The sequence below is a fragment of the Ascaphus truei genome, chromosome 20, assembly GCF_040206685.1.
Source record: "Ascaphus truei isolate aAscTru1 chromosome 20, aAscTru1.hap1, whole genome shotgun sequence".
NCBI classification, from domain to species: domain Eukaryota; kingdom Metazoa; phylum Chordata; class Amphibia; order Anura; family Ascaphidae; genus Ascaphus; species Ascaphus truei.
Genome location: NC_134502.1, coordinates 1,063,358 through 1,086,190, shown reverse-complemented (window position 1 = coordinate 1,086,190; position 22,833 = coordinate 1,063,358). Strand labels below are relative to the sequence as shown.

Sequence of the window (22,833 nt, the reverse complement as noted above, 5' to 3'; positions counted from 1 at the left end):
CAGTGGCAGCACTGTGTGCTGGGTGATAATGGTGAAAGGCGGGGTTGCAGACCTGTCTAAGACATGCAGATGAGCACACAGTAATATTTCCATTTCTTTCGGTGTTCTAAGATTACCTTTGAGTATGGCCACCTTCAGATCGTTCATCTTATGGCCAGAGTCAGAGAAATGTTCGCAGACAGGACTGTCTCTTGTTCCGCGTGTGATGCTGTAGCGATGCAGGTTCATTCTCCTTGATTAGCCCCAGTCCCATCTCACCTACGTAGTAGCAGCCCCCTGGGCATTTCATGCACATGATGAGGTACACGACATTGCTGGAGGAACAGGTGAACCTTCCTCTGATTTTGTACCCCAGATTCCTGTGTGGTATTTGTATTGTGCCCGCGGTGTGGAGCATTGCGCAGGTTTTGCATCTTGCGTCCTGGCATGGTCTTGCCCCGCATTCAGTTGTACTGTTAAATTCTTTACTCCTCACCGTCATTTCCTTGAGATTATGAGGTTGTCTGTATGATAATAAGGGTGCTTCAGGGAAGACCTGTTGCAGTCTTGTATCTTCCTGGAGGATGGGTTGTAGTTTCCTGGCGATCTTGCGTAGGGCTTCTAGGTGTGGGTTATATGTGACCACCGAAGGTACCCTGTCGCTTGTCTCTTTCTGTCTCTATTCAAGGAGATCACTTCTTGCTATTCTGGTATATATATATATATATTTATATGTCTATCTATCTATCTGTCTATCAAACTATCTCATATCTATCTATCAAACTATCTCATATCTATCTCATATCTATCAAACTATCTCATATCTATCAAACTATCTCATATCTATCTATCTATCTGTCTGTCTATCTATCTATCTAGCGGTGTTTTTATCTGTCTGTGTATCTATCTATATCTATCTATCTATGTATCTGTGTATCTATCTGTATCTCTCTGTGTATCTATCTATCTATCTATCTATCTATCTGTATCTCTCTGTGTATCTATCTGTGTATCTATCTATTTATCTATATTTATCTGTCTACCTATCTGTGTATCTATCGATGTATCTGTCTGTCTGTCTGTATCTATCTATCTATCTATCTATCTATCTATTTGTGTATCTATTTATCTGTGCATATATCTTGCATATATCTATCTGTGTATCTATCTATCTATGTATCTATATGTGTATCTATTTATCTTTCCGTCTAGCTATTATTTTATCTATCTGTGCATCTATATATTTGTGTATATCTATCTATCTTTATATCTATGTGTCTATCTATCTATCTATCTATCTATCTATCTATATATCTGTCTGTCTGTCTGTCTGTCTGTGTATCTATCTATCTGTATCTATCTGTGTATCTATCTATCTGTATTTATCTGTATCTATCTGTGAATCTATCTATCTGTATTTATCTGTATCTATCTGTGAATCTATCTATCTGTATTTATCTGTATCTATCTGTGAATCTATCTATCTGTATCTATCTGTCTATCTATCTCATATCTATCTATCTATCTATCTATCTATCTGTGCATATATCTATCTGTGCATCTATATATTTGTGTATATCTATCTATCTTTATATCTGTGTCTATCTATCTATCTGTCTGTCTGTCTGTCTGTCTGTGTATCTATCTATCTGTATCTATCTGTGTATCTATCTATCTGTATCTATCTGTGTATCTATCTATCTGTATCTATCTGTGAATCTATCTATCTGTATCTATCTGTGAATCTATCTATCTATCTATCTATCTATCTATCTACTGTATCTATCTATTTGTCTGTCTACTGTATCTATCTATTTGTGTATCTATTTATCTGTGCATATATCTATCTATGTATCTATCTATCTATGTATCTATATGTGTATCTATTTATCTTTCCATCTAGCTATTATTTTATCTATCTGTGCATCTATATATTTGTGTATATCTATCTATCTTTATATCTTTATATCTATGTGTCTATCTATCTATCTATCTATCTATCTATCTATCTATCTATCTATCTACCTATCTGTGTATCTATTTATCTGTGCATATCTATCTGTGCATCTATATATTTGTGTATATCTATCTATCTTTATATCTGTGTCTATCTATCTATCTATCTATCTATCTATCTGTCTATCTGTCTGTCTGTCTGTCTGTCTGTCTGTCTGTCTGTCTGTCTGTCTGTCTGTCTGTCTGTGTATCTATCTATCTATCTATCTATCTATCTATCTATCTATCTATCTATCTATCTATCTATCTATCTATCTATCTGTAAATCTATCTATCTGTCTATCTATCTATCTATCTATCTATCTATCTATCTATCTATCTATCTACTGTATCTATCTATTTGTCTGTCTACTGTATCTATCTATTTGTGTATCTATTTATCTGTGCATATATCTATCTATGTATCTATCTATCTATGTATCTATATGTGTATCTATTTATCTTTCCGTCTAGCTATTATTTTATCTATCTGTGCATCTATATATTTGTGTATATCTATCTATCTATCTTTATATCTATGTGTCTATCTATCTATCTATCTATCTACCTATCTGTGTATCGTATCTATATATCTATCTGTATATAGGGAGCCTGGGAGAAGGAGCGGCTCAGTGAGTAAAGACACTGACTGGCACTGAGAGTTTGAAGCAGGGGAACCTGGTTCAATTCCCGGTGTCGGCTCCTTGTGACCTTGGGCAAGTCACTTTATCTCCCTGTGCCTCAGGCACCAAAAACATAGATTGTAAGCTCCACGGGGCAGGGACCTGTGTCTGCAAAATGTCTTTGTAATGCACTACGTATAACTAGCAGCGCTATAGAAGAACATGCTATTATTATTAATTATATATCTTCCTGTGCCTTTTTCTACAGTATCTATCTATGTGGGAGTGTAGAATAGAGCAGAGTAGCTACTGTATCTGATCTAATGATCTAATGAGATCGATGATAGATAAATACCTGGATACCAATATAGAAACCTTCCTTCCAATATGTCCTGCATCATATATCAGTGTATAGATACTCATCATCATTATACTGCAAACTGTGATCATTATAAGTGTACAGTGATACTCAGCATCATTATACAGCGCAGCATGGTCATTATCACAACTGTTATACAGTGCCAAATGATCATTAAGAGTGTATAGATATCAGCATAATAATACAGCGCAGCATGTTTATTGTACATGTATAGATACTCAGCATCATTATACAACGCAGTGTGTTCATTATCAGTGGATAGTAATTCCGTGCAATTAAACCGTGTGGTGTGTTCATTATAATTAACAAGCAATGCATTTTATTTACTGTCTGGATGTATTTCTTATAATTGGGTTACATATACGGTGCGTATATTGCCAGTTTATAAATATGTGTCATCATTCTACAGCAGTGACCTCTTCCACTACTGAGACCAGCAGCACACCGGCACCAACCAGTAACACAGTGACCTCTTCCAGTACTGAGACCAGCAGCACACCGGCACCAACCAGTAACACAGAGACCTCTTCCACTACTGAGACCAGCAGCCATCCCATATCAACCAGTAACACAGTGACCTCTTCCAGTACTGAGAACAGCAGCCATCCCATACCAACCAGTACCACAGTGACCTCTTCCACTACTGAGACCAGCAGCCATCCCATATCAACCAGTAACACAGTGACCTCTTCCAGTACTGAGAACAGCAGCCATCCCATACCAACCAGTAACACAGTGACCTCTTCCAGTACTGAGACCAGCAGCACACCGGCACCAACCAGTAACACAGAGACCTCTTCCAGTACTGAGACCAGCAGCACACCGGCACCAACCAGTAACACAGTGACCTCTTCCAGTACTGAGACCAGCAGCACACCGGCACCAACCAGTAACACGGTGACCTCTTCCAGTACTGAGACCAGCAGCACACCGGCACCAACCAGTAACACGGTGACCTCTTCCAGTACTGAGACCAGCAGCACACCGGCACCAACCAGTAACACGGTGACCTCTTCCAGTACTGAGACCAGCAGCACACCGGCACCAACCAGTAACACGGTGACCTCTTCCAGTACTGAGACCAGCAGCACACCGGCACCAACCAGTAACACGGTGACCTCTTCCAGTACTGAGACAAGCAGCACACCGGCACCAACCAGTAACACGGTGACCTCTTCCAGTACTGAGACCAGCAGCACACCGGCACCAACCAGTAACACGGTGACCTCTTCCAGTACTGAGACCAGCAGCACACCGGCACCAACCAGTAACACGGTGACCTCTTCCAGTACTGAGACCAGCAGCACACCGGCACCAACCAGTAACACGGTGACCTCTTCCAGTACTGAGCCCAGCAGCACACCGGCACCAACCAGTAACACGGTGACCTCTTCCAGTACTGAGCCCAGCAGCACACCTGCACCAACCAGTAACACGGTGACCTCTTCCAGTACTGGGACCAGCAGCACACCGGCACCAACCAGTAACACGGTGACCTCTTCCAGTACTGAGACCAGCAGCACACCGGCACCAACCAGTAACACGGTGACCTCTTCCAGTACTGACACCAGCAGCACACCGGCACCAACCAGTAACACGGTGACCTCTTCCAGTACTGAGACCAGCAGCACACCGGCACCAACCAGTAACACAGTGACCTCTTCCAGTACTGAGACCAGCAGCACACCGGCACCAACCAGTAACACAGAGACCTCTTCCAGTACTGAGACCAGCAGCACACCGGCACCAACCAGTAACACAGTGACCTCTTCCAGTACTGAGACCAGCAGCACACCGGCACCAACCAGTAACACAGTGACCTCTTCCAGCACTGAGACCAGCAGCACACCGGCACCAACCAGTAACACAGAGACCTCTTCCAGTACTGAGACCAGCAGCACACCGGCACCAACCAGTAACACGGTGACCTCTTCCAGTACTGAGACAAGCAGCACACCGGCACCAACCAGTAACACGGTGACCTCTTCCAGTACTGAGACCAGCAGCACACCGGCACCAACCAGTAACACGGTGACCTCTTCCAGTACTGACACCAGCAGCACACCGGCACCAACCAGTAACACGGTGACCTCTTCCAGTACTGAGACCAGCAGCACACCGGCACCAACCAGTAACACAGTGACCTCTTCCAGTACTGAGACCAGCAGCACACCGGCACCAACCAGTAACACAGAGACCTCTTCCAGTACTGAGACCAGCAGCACACCGGCACCAACCAGTAACACAGTGACCTCTTCCAGTACTGAGACCAGCAGCACACCGGCACCAACCAGTAACACAGTGACCTCTTCCAGCACTGAGACCAGCAGCACACCTGCACCAACCAGTAACACAGAGACCTCTTCCAGTACTGAGACCAGCAGCACACCGGCACCAACCAGTAACACAGTGACCTCTTCCAGTACTGAGACAAGCAGCACACCGGCACCAACCAGTAACACAGTGACCTCTTCCAGTACTGAGACCAGCAGCACACCGGCACCAACCAGTAACACAGTGACCTCTTCCAGTACTGAGACAAGCAGCACACCGGCACCAACCAGTAACACAGTGACCTCTTCCAGTACTGAGACCAGCAGCACACCTGCACCAACCAGTAACACAGTGACCTCTTCCAGTACTGAGACAAGCAGCACACTGGCACCAACCAGTAACACAGTGACCTCTTCCAGTACTGAGACCAGCAGCACACCGGCACCAACCAGTAACACAGTGACCTCTTCCAGTACTGAGACCAGCAGCACACTGGCACCAACCAGTAACACAGTGACCTCTTCCAGTACTGAGACCAGCAACACACCGGCACCAACCAGTAACACAGTGACCTCTTCCAGTACTGAGACAAGCAGCACACCGGCACCAACCAGTAACACAGTGACCTCTTCCAGTACTGAGACCAGCAGCACACCGGCACCAACCAGTAACACAGAGACCTATTCCAGTACTGAGACAAGCAGCACACCGGCACCAACCAGTAACACAGTGACCTCTTCCAGTACTGAGACCAGCAGCACACCGGCACCAACCAGTAACACAGTGACCTCTTCAGGTACTGAGACAAGCAGCACACTGGCACCAACCAGTAACACAGTGACCTCTTCCAGTACTGAGACCAGCAGCACACCGGCACCAACCAGTAACACAGTGACCTCTTCTAGTACTGAAACAAGCAGCACACTGGCACCAACCAGTAACACAGTGACCTCTTCCAGTACTGAGACCAGTAGCACACCAGCACCAACCAGTAACACAGTGACCTCTTCCAGTACTGAGACCAGCAGTACACCGACACCAACCAGTAACACAGTGACCTCTTCCAGTACTGAGACCAGCAGCACACCGGCACCAACCAGTAACACAGTGACCTCTTCCAGTACTGAGACCAGCAGCACACCGACACAAACCAGTAACACAGTGACCTCTTCCAGTACTGAGACCAGCAGCACACCGGCACCAACCAGTAACACAGTGACCTCTTCCAGTACTGAGACCAGCAGCACACCGGCACCAACCAGTATCACGGTGACCTCTTCCAGTACTGAGACCAGCAGCACACCGGCACCAACCAGTAACACAGTGACCTCTTCCAGTACTGAGACCAGCAGCACACCGGCACCAACCAGTAACACAGTGACCTCTTCCAGTACTGAGACCAGCAGCACACCGGCACCAACCAGTATCACGGTGACCTCTTCCAGTACTGAGACCAGCAGCACACCGGCACCAACCAGTAACACAGTGACCTCTTCCAGTACTGAGACAAGCAGCACACCGGCACCAACCAGTAACACAGTGACCTCTTCCAGTACTGAGACCAGCAGCACACCGGCACCAACCAGTAACACAGTGACCTCTTCCAGTACTGAGACAAGCAGCACACCGGCACCAACCAGTAACACAGTGACCTCTTCCAGTACTGAGACCAGCAGCACACCGGCACCAACCAGTAACACAGTGACCTCTTCCAGTACTGAGACAAGCAGCACACTGGCACCAACCAGTAACACAGTGACCTCTTCCAGTACTGAGACCAGCAGCACACCGGCACCAACCAGTAACACAGTGACCTCTTCCAGTACTGAGACCAGCAGCACACTGGCACCAACCAGTAACACAGTGACCTCTTCCAGTACTGAGACCAGCAGCACACCGGCACCAACCAGTAACACAGTGACCTCTTCCAGTACTGAGACAAGCAGCACACCGGCACCAACCAGTAACACAGTGACCTCTTCCAGTACTGAGACCAGCAGCACACCGGCACCAACCAGTAACACAGAGACCTCTTCCAGTACTGAGACAAGCAGCACACCGGCACCAACCAGTAACACAGTGACCTCTTCCAGTACTGAGACCAGCAGCACACCGGCACCAACCAGTAACACAGTGACCTCTTCCAGTACTGAGACCAGCAGCACACCGGCACCAACCAGTATCACGGTGACCTCTTCCAGTACTGAGACCAGCAGCACACCGGCACCAACCAGTAACACAGTGACCTCTTCCAGTACTGAGACAAGCAGCACAACGGCACCAACCAGTAACACAGTGACCTCTTCCAGTACTGAGACCAGCAGCACACCGGCACCAACCAGTATCACAGTGACCTCTTCCAGTACTGAGACCAGCAGCACACCGGCACCAACCAGTAACACAGTGACCTCTTCCAGTACTGAGACAAGCAGCACACCGGCACCAACCAGTAACACAGTGACCTCTTCCAGTACTGAGACCAGCAGCACACCGGCACCAACCAGTAACACAGTGACCTCTTCCAGTACTGAGACAAGCAGCACACTGGCACCAACCAGTAACACAGTGACCTCTTCCAGTACTGAGACCAGCAGCACACCGGCACCAACCAGTAACACAGTGACCTCTTCCAGTACTGAGACCAGCAGCACACTGGCACCAACCAGTAACACAGTGACCTCTTCCAGTACTGAGACCAGCAGCACACCGGCACCAACCAGTAACACAGTGACCTCTTCCAGTACTGAGTCAAGCAGCACACCGGCACCAACCAGTAACACAGTGACCTCTTCCAGTACTGAGACCAGCAGCACACCGGCACCAACCAGTAACACAGAGACCTCTTCCAGTACTGAGACAAGCAGCACACCGGCACCAACCAGTAACACAGTGACCTCTTCCAGTACTGAGACCAGCAGCACACCGGCACCAACCAGTAACACAGTGACCTCTTCCAGTACTGAGACAAGCAGCACACTGGCACCAACCAGTAACACAGTGACCTCTTCCAGTACTGAGACCAGCAGCACACCGGCACCAACCAGTAACACAGTGACCCCTTCTAGTACTGAAACAAGCAGCACACTGGCACCAACCAGTAACACAGTGACCTCTTCCAGTACTGAGACCAGTAGCCCACCAGCACCAACCAGTAACACAGTGACCTCTTCCAGTACTGAGACCAGCAACACACCGGCACCAGCCAGTAACTCTTCCAGTACTGAGACCAGCAGAACACCGGCACCAACCAGTAACACAGTGACCTCTTCCAGTACTGAGACCAGCAGTACACCGACACCAACCAGTAACACAGTGACCTCTTCCAGTACTGAGACCAGCAGCACACCGGCACCAACCAGTAACACAGAGACCTCTTCCAGTACTGAGACCAGCAGCACACCGGCACCAACCAGTAACACAGTGACCTCTTCCAGTACTGAGACCAGCAGCACACCGGCACCAACCAGTAACACAGTGACCTCTTCCAGTACTGAGACCAGCAGCACACCGGCACCAACCAGTAACACAGAGACCTCTTCCAGTACTGAGACCAGCAGCACACCGACATCAACCAGTAACACAGTGACCTCTTCCAGTACTGAGACCAGCAGCACACCGACACAAACCAGTAACACAGTGACCTCTTCCAGTACTGAGACCAGCAGCACACCGGCACCAACCAGTAACACAGTGACCTCTTCCAGTACTGAGACCAGCAGCACACCGGCACCAACCAGTATCACGGTGACCTCTTCCAGTACTGAGACCAGCAGCACACCGGCACCAACCAGTAACACTGTGACCTCTTCCAGTACTGAGACCAGCAGCACACCGGCACCAACCAGTAACACGGTGACCTCTTCCAGTACTGAGACCAGCAGCACACCGGCACCAACCAGTAACACGGTGACCTCTTCCAGTACTGAGACCAGCAGCACACCGGCACCAACCAGTAACACGGTGACCTCTTCCAGTACTGAGACCAGCAGCACACCGGCACCAACCAGTAACACAGTGACCACTTCCAGTACTGAGACCAGCAGCACACCGGCACCAACCAGTAACACGGTGACCTCTTCCAGTACTGAGACCAGCAGTACACCGGCACCAACCAGTAACACGGGGACCTCTTCCAGTACTGAGACCAGCAGCACACCGGCACCAACCAGTAACACAGTGACCTCTTCCAGTACTGAGACCAGCAGCACACCGGCACCAACCAGTAACACAGTGACCTCTTCCAGTACTGAGACCAGCAGCACACCGGCACCAACCAGTAACACAGTGACCTCTTCCAGTACCGAGACCAGCAGCACACCGGCACCAACCAGTAACACAGTGACCTCTTCCAATACTGAGACCAGCAGCACACCGGCACCAACCAGTAACACAGTGACCTCTTCCAGTACTGAGACCAGCAGCACACCGACACCAACCAGTAACACAGTGACCTCTTCCAGTACTGAGACCAGCAGCACACCGGCTCCAACCAGTAACACAGTTACCTCTTCCAGTACTGAGACCAGCAGCACACCGGCAGCAACCAGTAACACAGTGACCTCTTCCAGTACTGAGACCAGCAGCACACCGGCAGCAACCAGTAACACAGTGACCTCTTCCAGTACTGAGACCAGCAGCACACCGGCACCAACCAGTAACACAGTGACCTCTTCCAGTACTGAGACCAGCAGCACACCGGCACCAACCAGTAACACAGTGACCTCTTCCAGTACTGAGACCAGCAGCACACCGGCACCAACCAGTAACACAGTGACCTCTTCCAGTACTGAGACCAGCAGCACACCGGCACCAACCAGTAACACAGTGACCTCTTCCAGTACTGAGACCAGCAGCACACCGGCACCAACCAGTAACACAGTGACCTCTTCCAGTACTGAGACCAGCAGCACACCGTCACCAACCAGTAACACAGATACCTCTTCCAGTACTGAGACCAGCAGCACACCGTCACCAACCAGTAACACAGTGACCTCTTCCAGTACTGAGAGCAGCAGCACACCGGCACCAACCAGTAACACAGTGACCTCTTCCAGTACTGAGACCAGCAGCACACCGGCACCAACCAGTAACACAGTGACCTCTTCCAGTACTGAGACCAGCAGCACACCGGCACCAACCAGTAACACAGTGACCACTTCCAGTACTGAGACCAGCAGCACACCGGCACCAAACAGTAACACAGTGATCTCTTCCAGTACTGAGACCAGCAGCACACCGGCACCTACCAGTAACACAGTGACCTCTTCCAGTACTGAGACCAGCAGCACAATGGCACCAACCAGTAACACAGTGACCTCTTCCAGTACTGAGACCAGCAGCACACCGGCACCAACCAGTAACACAGTGACCTCTTCCAGTACTGAGACAAGCAGCACACCGGCACCAATCAGTAACACAGTGACCTCTTCCAGTACTGAGACCAGCAGCACACCGGCACCAACCAGTAACACAGAGACCTCTTCCAGTACTGAGACAAGAAGCACACCGGCACCAACCAGTAACACAGTGACCTCTTCCAGTACTGAGACCAGCAGCACACCGGCACCAACCAGTAACACAGTGACCTCTTCCAGTACTGAGACCAGCAGCACACCGGCACCAACCAGTAACACAGAGACCTCTTCCAGTACTGAGACCAGCAGCACACCGGCACCAACCAGTAACACAGTGACCTCTTCCAGTACTGAGACAAGCAGCACACCGACACAAACCAGTAACACAGTGACCTCTTCCAGTACTGAGAGCAGCAGCACACCGGCACCAACCAGTAACACAGTGACCTCTTCCAGTACTGAGACCAGCAGCACACCGGCACCAACCAGTAACACAGTGACCTCTTCCAGTACTGAGACCAGCAGCACACCGGCACCAACCAGTAACACAGTGACCACTTCCAGTACTGAGACCAGCAGCACACCGGCACCAACCAGTAACACAGTGATCTCTTCCAGTACTGAGACCAGCAGCACACCGGCACCTACCAGTAACACAGTGACCTCTTCCAGTACTGAGACCAGCAGCACAATGGCACCAACCAGTAACACAGTGACCTCTTCCAGTACTGAGACCAGCAGCACACCGGCACCAACCAGTAACACAGTGACCTCTTCCAGTACTGAGACAAGCAGCACACCGGCACCAATCAGTAACACAGTGACCTCTTCCAGTACTGAGACCAGCAGCACACCGGCACCAACCAGTAACACAGAGACCTCTTCCAGTACTGAGACAAGAAGCACACCGGCACCAACCAGTAACACAGTGACCTCTTCCAGTACTGAGACCAGCAGCACACCGGCACCAACCAGTAACACAGTGACCTCTTCCAGTACTGAGACCAGCAGCACACCGGCACCAACCAGTAACACAGAGACCTCTTCCAGTACTGAGACCAGCAGCACACCGGCACCAACCAGTAACACAGTGACCTCTTCCAGTACTGAGACAAGCAGCACACCGACACAAACCAGTAACACAGTGACCTCTTCCAGTACTGAGACCAGCAGCACACTGGCACAAACCAGTAACACAGAGACCTCTTCCAGTACTGGGACCAGCAGCACACCGGCACCAACCAGTAACACAGTGACCTCTTCCAGTACTGAGACCAGCAGCAAACCTACATCAACCAGTAACACAGTGACCTCTTCCAGTACTGAGACCAGCAGCAAACCTGCATCAACCAGTAACACAGTGACCGCTTCCAGTACTGAGACCAGCAGCACACCGGCACCAACCAGTAACACAGTGACCTCTTCCAGTACTGAGACCAGCAGTACACCGGCACCAACCAGTGACACAGTGACCTCTTCCAGTACTGGGACCAGCAGCACACCGGCACCAACCAGTAACACTGTGACCTCTTCCAGTACTGAGATCAGCAGCCAACCTACACCATCCAGTAACACAGTGACCTCTTCCAGTACTGAGACCAGCAGCACACCGGCACCAACCAGTAACACAGTGACCTCTTCCAGTTCTGAGACCAGCAGCACACCGGCACCAACCAGTAACACAGTGACCTCTTCCAGTACTGAGACCAGCAGCACACCGGCACCAACCAGTAACACAGTGACCTCTTCCAGTACTGAGACCAGCAGCACACCGGCACCAACCAGTAACACAGTGACCTCTTCTAGTACTGAGACCAGCAGCACACCGGCACCAACCAGTAACACAGTGACCTCTTCCAGTACTGAGACCAGCAGCACACTGGCACCAACCAGTAACACAGTGACCTCTTCCAGTACTGAGACCAGCAGCACACCAGCACCAACCAGTAACAGAGTGACCTCTCCCAGTACTGAGACCAGCAGCACACCGGCACCAACCAGTAACACAGTGACCTCTTCCAGTACTGAGACCAGCAGCACACCGACACAAACCAGTAACACAGTGACCTCTTCCAGTACTGAGACCAGCAGCACACTGGCACAAACCAGTAACACAGAGACCTCTTCCAGTACTGGGACCAGCAGCAAACCTACATCAACCAGTAACACAGTGACCTCTTCCAGTACTGAGACCAGCAGCACACCGGCACCAACCAGTAACACAGTGACCTCTTCCAGTACTGAGACAAGCAGCACACCGACACAAACCAGTAACACAGTGACCTCTTCCAGTACTGAGACCAGCAGCACACTGGCACAAACCAGTAACACAGAGACCTCTTCCAGTACTGGGACCAGCAGCACACCGGCACCAACCAGTAACACAGTGACCTCTTCCAGTACTGAGACCAGCAGCAAACCTACATCAACCAGTAACACAGTGACCTCTTCCAGTACTGAGACCAGCAGCAAACCTGCATCAACCAGTAACACAGTGACCGCTTCCAGTACTGAGACCAGCAGCACACCGGCACCAACCAGTAACACAGTGACCTCTTCCAGTACTGAGACCAGCAGTACACCGGCACCAACCAGTGACACAGTGACCTCTTCCAGTACTGGGACCAGCAGCACACCGGCACCAACCAGTAACACTGTGACCTCTTCCAGTACTGAGATCAGCAGCCAACCTACACCATCCAGTAACACAGTGACCTCTTCCAGTACTGAGACCAGCAGCACACCGGCACCAACCAGTAACACAGTGACCTCTTCCAGTTCTGAGACCAGCAGCACACCGGCACCAACCAGTAACACAGTGACCTCTTCCAGTACTGAGACCAGCAGCACACCGGCACCAACCAGTAACACAGTGACCTCTTCCAGTACTGAGACCAGCAGCACACCGGCACCAACCAGTAACACAGTGACCTCTTCTAGTACTGAGACCAGCAGCACACCGGCACCAACCAGTAACACAGTGACCTCTTCCAGTACTGAGACCAGCAGCACACTGGCACCAACCAGTAACACAGTGACCTCTTCCAGTACTGAGACCAGCAGCACACCAGCACCAACCAGTAACAGAGTGACCTCTCCCAGTACTGAGACCAGCAGCACACCGGCACCAACCAGTAACACAGTGACCTCTTCCAGTACTGAGACCAGCAGCACACCGACACAAACCAGTAACACAGTGACCTCTTCCAGTACTGAGACCAGCAGCACACTGGCACAAACCAGTAACACAGAGACCTCTTCCAGTACTGGGACCAGCAGCAAACCTACATCAACCAGTAACACAGTGACCTCTTCCAGTACTGAGACCAGCAGCAAACCTGCATCAACCAGTAACACAGTGACCTCTTCCAGTACTGAGACCAGCAGCAAACATACATCAACCAGTAACACAGTGACCTCTTCCAGTACTGAGACCAGCAGCAAACCTGCATCAACCAGTAACACAGTGACCGCTTCCAGTACTGAGACCAGCAGCACACCGGCACCAACCAGTAACACAGTGACCTCTTCCAGTACTGAGACCAGCAGTACACCGGCACCAACCAGTGACACAGTGACCTCTTCCAGTACTGGGACCAGCAGCACACCGGCACCAACCAGTAACACTGTGACCTCTTCCAGTACTGAGATCAGCAGCCAACCTACACCATCCAGTAACACAGTGACCTCTTCCAGTACTGAGACCAGCAGCACACCGGCACCAACCAGTAACACAGTGACCTCTTCCAGTACTGAGATCAGCAGCCAACCTACACCAACCAGTAACACAGTAACCTCTTCCAGTACTGAGACCAGCAGCACACCGGCACCAACCAGTAACACAGTGACCTCTTCCAGTACTGAGACCAGCAGCACAACGGCACCAACCAGTAACACAGTGACCTCTTCCAGTACTGAGACCAGCAGCACACCGGCACCAACCAGTAACACAGTGACCTCTTCCAGTACTGAGACCAGCAGCACACCGACACAAACCAGTAACACAGTGACCTCTTCCAGTACTGAGACCAGCAGCACACTGGCACAAACCAGTAACACAGAGACCTCTTCCAGTACTGGGACCAGCAGCACACCGGCACCAACCAGTAACACAGTGACCTCTTCCAGTACTGAGACCAGCAGCAAACCTACATCAACCAGTAACACAGTGACCTCTTCCAGTACTGAGACCAGCAGCAAACCTGCATCAACCAGTAACACAGTGACCTCTTCCAGTACTGAGACCAGCAGCACACCGGCACCAACCAGTAACACAGTGACCTCTTCCAGTACTGAGATCAGCAGTACACTGGCACCAACCAGTGACACAGTGACCTCTTCCAGTACTGGGACCAGCAGCACACCGGCACCAACCAGTAACACTGTGACCTCTTCCAGTACTGAGATCAGCAGCCAACCTACACCATCCAGTAACACAGTGACCTCTTCCAGTACTGAGACCAGCAGCACACAGGCACCAACCAGTAACACAGTGACCTCTTCCAGTACTGAGATCAGCAGCCAACCTACACCAACCAGTAACACAGTGACCTCTTCCAGTACTGAGACCAGCAGCACAACGGCACCAACCAGTAACACAGTGACCTCTTCCAGTACTGAGACCAGCAGCACACCGGCACCAACCAGTAACACAGTGACCTCTTCCAGTACTGAGACCAGCAGCACACCGGCACCAACCAGTAACACAGTGACCTCTTCCAGTACTGAGACCAGCAGCACACCGGCACCAACCAGTAACACAGTGACCTCTTCCAGTACTGAGACCAGCAGCACACCGGCACCAACCAGTAACACAGTGACCTCTTCCAGTACTGAGACCAGCAGCACACCGGCACCAACCAGTATTACAGTGACCTCTTTCAGTACTGAGACAAGCAGCACACCGGCACCAACCAGTAACACACTGACCTCTTCCAGTACTGAGACCAGCAGCACACCGGCACCAACCAGTAACACAGAGACCTCTTCCAGTACTGAGACCAGCAGCAAACCTACATCAACCAGTAACACAGTGACCTCTTCCAGTACTGAGACCAGCAGCAAACCTGCATCAACCAGTAACACAGTGACCTCTTCCAGTACTGAGACCAGCAGCACACCAGCACCAACCAGTAACACACTGACCTCTTCCAGTACTGAGACCAGCAGCACACCGGCACCAACCAGTAACACAGAGACCTCTTCCAGTACTGAGACCAGCAGCACACCGGCACCAACCAGTAACACAGTGACCTCTTCCAGTACTGAGACCAGCAGCACACCGGCACCAACCAGTAACACAGTGACCTCTTCCAGTACTGAGACCAACAGCACACCGGCACCAACCAGTAACACAGTGACCTCTTCCAGTACTGAGACAAGCAGCACACCGGCACCAACCAGTAACACAGTGACCTCTTCCACTACTGGGACCAGCAGCACACCGGCACCAACCAGTAACACAGTGACCTCTTCCAGTACTGAGACCAGCAGCACACCGGCACCAACCAGTATTACAGTGACCTCTTCCAGTACTGAGACCAGCAGCACACCGGCACCAACCAGTAACACAGTTACCTCTTTCAGTACTGAGACCAGCAGCACACCGGCACCAACCAGTAACACAGTGACCTCTTCCAGTACTGAGACCAGCAGCACACCGGCACCAACCAGTAACACAGTGACCTCTTCCAGTACTGAGACCAGCAGCACACCGGCACCAACCAGTAACACAGTGACCTCTTCCAGTACTGAGACCAGCAACCCACCGGCACCAACCAGTAACACAGTGACCTCTTCCAGTACTGAGACCAGCGGCACACCGGCACCAACCAGTAACAAAGTGACCTCTTCCAGTACTGAGACCAGCAGCACACCGGCACCAACCAGTAACACAGTGACCACTTCCAGTACTGAGACAAGCAGCACACCGGCACCAACCAGTAACACAGTGACCTCTTCCAGTACTGGGACCAGCAGCACACCGGCACCAACCAGTAACACAGTGACCTCTTCCAGTACTGAGACCAGCAGCACACCGGCACCAACCAGTATTACAGTGACCTCTTTCAGTACTGAGACCAGCAGCACACCGGCACCAACCAGTAACACAGTGAACTCTTCCAGTACTGAGACCAGCAGCACACCGGCACAAACCAGTAACACAGTGACCTCTTCCAGTACTGAGACCAGCAGCACACCGGCACCAACCAGTAACACAGTGACCTCTTCCAGTACTGAGACCAGCAGCACACCGGCACCAACCAGTAATACAGTGACCTCTTCCAGTACTGAGACCAGCAGCACACCGGCACCAACCAGTAACACAGTGACCTCTTCCAGTACTGAGACCAGCAGCACACCGGCACCAACCAGTAACACAGTGACCTCTTCCAGTACTGAGACCAGCAGCACACCGGCACCAACCAGTAACACAGTGACCCCTTCCAGTACTGAGACCAGCAGCCAACCTACATCAACCAGTAACACAGTGACCTCTTCCAGTACTGAGACCAGCAGCACACCAGCACCAACCAGTAACACAGTGACCTCTTCTAGTACTGAGACCAGCATCACACCGGCACCAACCAGTAACACAGTGACCTCTTCCAGTACTGAGACCAGCATCACACCGGCACCAACCAGTAACACAGTGACCTCTTCCAGTACTGAGACCAGCAGCACATCGGCACCAACCAGTAACACAGTGACCTCTTCCAGTACTGAGACCAGCAGCACACCGGCACCAACCAGTAGCACAGTGACCTCTTCCAGTACTGAGACCAGCAGCACACCGGCACCAACCAGTAACACAGTGACCTCTTCCAGTACTGAGACCAGCAGCACACCGGCACCAACCAGTAACACAGAGACCTCTTCAAGTACTGAGACCAGCAGCACACCGGCACCAATCAGTAACACAGAGACCTCTTCCAGTACTGAGACCAGCAGCACACCGGCACCATCCAGTAACACAGAGACCTCTTCCAGTACTGAGACCAGCAGCACACTAGCACCAACCAGTAACACAGAGACCTCTTCCATTACTGAGACCAGCAGCACACCGGCACCAACCAGTAACATGGTGACCTCTTCCAGTACTGAGACCAGCAGCACACCGGCACCAACCAGTAACACAGTGACCTCTTCCAGTACTGAGACAAACAGCACACCGGCACCAACCAATAACACAGTGACCTCTTCCAGTACTGAGACCAGCAGCACACCGGCACCAACCAGTAACACAGAGACCTCTTCCAGTACTGAGACCAGCAGCACACCGGCACCAACCAGTAACACAGTGACCTCTTCCAGTACTGAGACCAGCAGCACACCGACACAAACCAGTAACACAGTGACCTCTTCCAGTACTGAGACCAGCAGCACACCGGCACCAACCAGTAACACAGTGACCTCTTCCAGTACTGAGACCAGCAGCACACCGGCACCAACCAGTAACACAGTGACCTCTTCCAGTACTGAGACCAGCAGCACACCGGCACCAACCAGTAACACAGTGACCTCTTCCAGTACTGAGACCAGCAGCACAATGGCACCAACCAGTAACACAGTGACCTCTTCTAGTACTGAGACCAGCAGCACACCGGCACCAACCAGTAACACAGTGACCTCTTCCAGTACTGAGACCAGCAGCACACCGGCACCAACCAGTAACACAGTGACCTCTTCCAGTACTGAGACCAGCAGCACACCGGCACCAACCAGTAACACAGTGACCTCTTCCAGTACTGAGACCAGCAGCGCACCGGCACCAACCAGTAACACAGTGACCTCTTCCAGTACTGAGACCAGCAGCGCACCGGCACCAACCAGTAACACAGTGACCTCTTCCAGTACTGAGACCAGCAGCGCACCGGCACCAACCAGTAACACAGAGACCTCTTCCAGTACTGAGACCAGCAGCACACCGGCACCAACCAGTAACACAGTGACCTCTTCCAGTACTGAGACCAGCAGCACACCGGCACCAACCAGTAACACAGTGACCTCTTCCAGTACTGAGACCAGCAGCACACTGGCACCAACCAGTAACACAGTGACCTCTTCCAGTACTGAGACAAGCAGCACACCGGCACCAACCAGTAACACAGTGACCTCTTCCAGTACTGAGACCAGCAGCACAGCGGCACCAACCAGTAACACAGTGACCTATTCCAGTACTGAGACCAGCAGCACACCGGCACCAACCAGTAACACAGTGACCTCTTCCAGTACTGAGACCAGCAGCACACCGGCACCAACCAGTAACACAGTGACCTCTTCCAGTACTGAGACCAGCAGCACACTGGCACCAACCAGTAACACAGTGACCTCTTCCAGTACTGAGACAAGCAGCACACCGGCACCAACCAGTAACACAGTGACCTCTTCCAGTACTGAGACCAGCAGCACAGCGGCACCAACCAGTAACACAGTGACCTATTCCAGTACTGAGACCAGCAGCACACCGGCACCAACCAGTAACACGGTGACCTCTTCCAGTACTGAGACCAGCAGCACACCGGCACCAACCAGTATTACAGTGACCTCTTTCAGTACTGAGACCAGCAGCACACCGGCACCAACCAGTAACACAGTGACCTCTTCCAGTACTGAGACCAGCAGCACACCGGCACCAACCAGTAACACAGTGACCTCTTCCAGTAATGAGACCAGCAGCACACCGGCACCAACCAGTAACACAGTGACCTCTTCCAGTACTGAGACCAGCAGCACACCGGCACCAACCAGTAACAAAGTGACCTCTTCCAGTACTGAGACCAGCAGCACACCGGCACCAACCATTAACACAGTGACCTCTTCCAGTACTGAGACAAGCAGCACACCGGCACCAACCAGTAACACAGTGACCTCTTCCAGTACTGGGACCAGCAGCACACCGGCACCAACCAGTAACACAGTGACCTCTTCCAGTACTGAGACCAGCAGCACACCGGCACCAACCAGTAACACAGTGACCTCTTTCAGTACTGAGACCAGCAGCACACCGGCACCAACCAGTAACACAGTGACCTCTTCCAGTACTGAGACCAGCAGCACACCGGCACCAACCAGTAACACAGTGACCTCTTCCAGTACTGAGACCAGCAGCACACCGGCACCAACCAATAACACAGTGACCTCTTCCAGTACTGAGACCAGCAGCACACCGGCACCAACCAGTAACACAGTGACCTCTTCCAGTACTGAGACCAGCAGCACACCGGCACCAACCAGTAACACAGTGATCTCTTTCAGTACTGAGACCAGCAGCACACCGGCACCAACCAGTAACACAGTGACCTCTTCCAGTACTGAGACCAGCAGCACACCGGCACCAACCAGTAACACAGTGACCTCTTCCAGTACTGAGACCAGCAGCACACCGGCACCAACCAGTAACACAGTGACCTCTTCCAGTACTGAGACCAGCAGCACACCGGCACCAACCAGTAACACAGTGACCTCTTCCAGTACTGAGACCAGCAGCACACCGGCACCAACCAGTAACACAGTGACCTCTTCCAGTACTGAGACCAGCAGCACACCGGCACCAACCAGTAACACAGTGACCTCTTCCAGTACTGAGACCAGCAGCACACCGGCACCAACCAGTAACACAGTGACCTCTTCCAGTACTGAGACCAGCAGCACACCGGCACCAACCAGTAACACAGTGACCTCTTCCAGTACTGAGACCAGCAGCACACCGGCACCAACCAGTAACAAAGTGACCTCTTCCAGTACTGAGACCAGCAGCACACCGGCACCAACCAGTAACACAGTGACCCCTTCCAGTACTGAGACAAGCAGCCAACCTACATCAACCAGTAACTCAGTGACCTCTTCCAGTACTGAGACCAGCAGCAAACCCCCATCAACCGGTAACACAGTGACCTCTTCAAGTACTGAGAGCAGCAGCACACCGGCACCAACCAGTAACACAGTGACCTCTTCCAGTACTGAGACCAGCAGAACACCAGCACCAACCAGTAACACAGTGACCTCTTCTAGTACTGAGACCAGCATCACACCGGCACCAACCAGTAACACAGTGACCTCTTCCAGTTTTGAGACCAGCAGCACACCGGCACCAACCAGTAACACAGTGACCTCTTCCAGTACTGAGACCAGCAGCACACCGGCACCAACCAGTAACACAGAGACCTCTTCCAGTACTGGGACCAGCAGCACACCGGCACCAACCAGTAACACAGTGACCTCTTCCAGTACTGAGACCAGCAGCACACCGGCACCAACCAGTAACACAGTGACCTCTTCCAGTACTGAGACCAGCAGCACACCGGCACCAACCAGTAACACAGTGACCTCTTCCAGTACTGAGACCAGCAGCACACCGGCACCAACCAGTAACACAGTGACCTCTTCCAGTACTGAGACAAGCAGTACACCGGCACCAACCAGTAACACAGTGACCTCTTCCAGTACTGAGACCAGCAGCACACCGGCACCAACCAGTAACACAGTGACCTCTTCTAGTACTGAGACCAGCAGCACACCGGCACCAACCAGTAACACAGTGACCTCTTCCAGTACTGAGACCAGCAGCACACCAGCACCAACCAGTAACACAGTGACCTCTTCCAGTACTGAGACCAGCAGAACACCGGCACCAACCAGTAACACAGTGACCTCTTCCAGTACTGAGACCAGCAGCACACCGGCACCAACCAGTAACACAGTGACCTCTTCCAGTACTGAGACCAGCAGCACACCGGCACCAACCAGTAACACAGTGACCTCTTCCAGTACTGAGACCAGCAGCACACCGGCACCAACCAATAACACAGTGACAGTTACAGATGATACCAGTTCGAAGGTGACGACGTCCAATATTGCGTCCAGTAACACAGAGACTTCAGGTAGGTTCATAGATATGCTGATGACAGACAGACAGACAGATTAACTAAAGACAGGGGAGCCCAAAGCTACATCCAATTGACAAAACATATAAAGTAATAAGTATAAAGTTTAAATACTTCAATAATAATAATAATAATAAATACTTGGTTATTTAGTTAAACCCTTTGGCCAAAGCGCCGTAAGCCTGCATACCAAACGTCAAGGTATAACCAAATTAATGAAGGTCCTAACACTACACTGTGATCCCTTCCTGTTACCTCTGTATGAGGGGAAAGAACCACAGTGAGTCCTGTCCATTCAGCAAAATGCCAGAACCTCCCAAGTTAAAAAGGTGGGGAGGGGCGAGCTCTGGGAGGAGGGGTCACCTAACCTCCAAGCAACTTGCCAAAGGGTTTAACTAAATAACCAAGTAATTATTATGATAGATAGATAGATAGATAGATAGATAGATAGATAGATAGATAGATAGATAGATAGATAGATAGATAGATAGATAGATAGATACGATAGATACGATAGATACGATAGATAGATACGATAGATAGATACGATAGATAGATACGATAGATAGATAGATAGATAGATAGATAGATAGATAGATAGATAGATAGATAGATAGATAGATAGATAGATAGATAGATAGATAGATAGATACGATAGATACGATAGATACGATAGATACGATAGATAGATAGATAGATACGATAGATAGATACAATAGATAGATAGGTAGATAGATAGATAGATAGATAGATAGATAGATAGATAGATAGATAGATAGATAGATAGATAGATAGATAGATAGATAGATAGATAGATAGATAGATAGATAGATAGATAGATAGATAGACTGGTAGATAGACAGATAGACAGATAGACAGATAGATAGATAGATAGATAGATAGATAGATAGATAGATAGATAGATAGATAGATAGATAGATAGATAGATAGATAGATAGATACGATTGATACGATTGATACGATAGATAGATAGATAGATAGATAGATACGATTGATATGATAGATAGATACAATAGATAGATACAATAGATAGATAGATTAGATAGATAGATAGATAGATAGATAGATAGATAGATAGATAGATAGATAGATAGATAGATAGATAGATAGATAGATAGATAGATAGATATGAGATAGATAGATTTATAGATAGACAGATAGATCGATAGATAGATATGAGATAGATAGATAGATAGATAGATAGATAGATAGATAGATAGATAGATAGATAGATAGATACAGACTGACTGACTGACTGACTGACTGACTGACTGACGGATGGTAGATGGATAGATAAATAGGTAGGTAGATAAACAGATAAT

General features: G+C 50.2%; 1 protein-coding gene across 1 annotated transcript in view; it reads left to right on the top strand.

Moving 5' to 3' along the window:
- LOC142471440 (uncharacterized) overlaps positions 1–22,833 on the top strand; it is a 38,872-nt gene that overhangs the window by 13,827 nt on the left and 2,212 nt on the right. Inside the window, exon 3 of the mRNA XM_075578243.1 lies at positions 8,316–21,487. Within this exon, the coding sequence (XP_075434358.1) occupies positions 8,316–21,487 (13,172 nt within the window). The remainder of the gene's footprint in view (positions 1–8,315; positions 21,488–22,833) is intronic.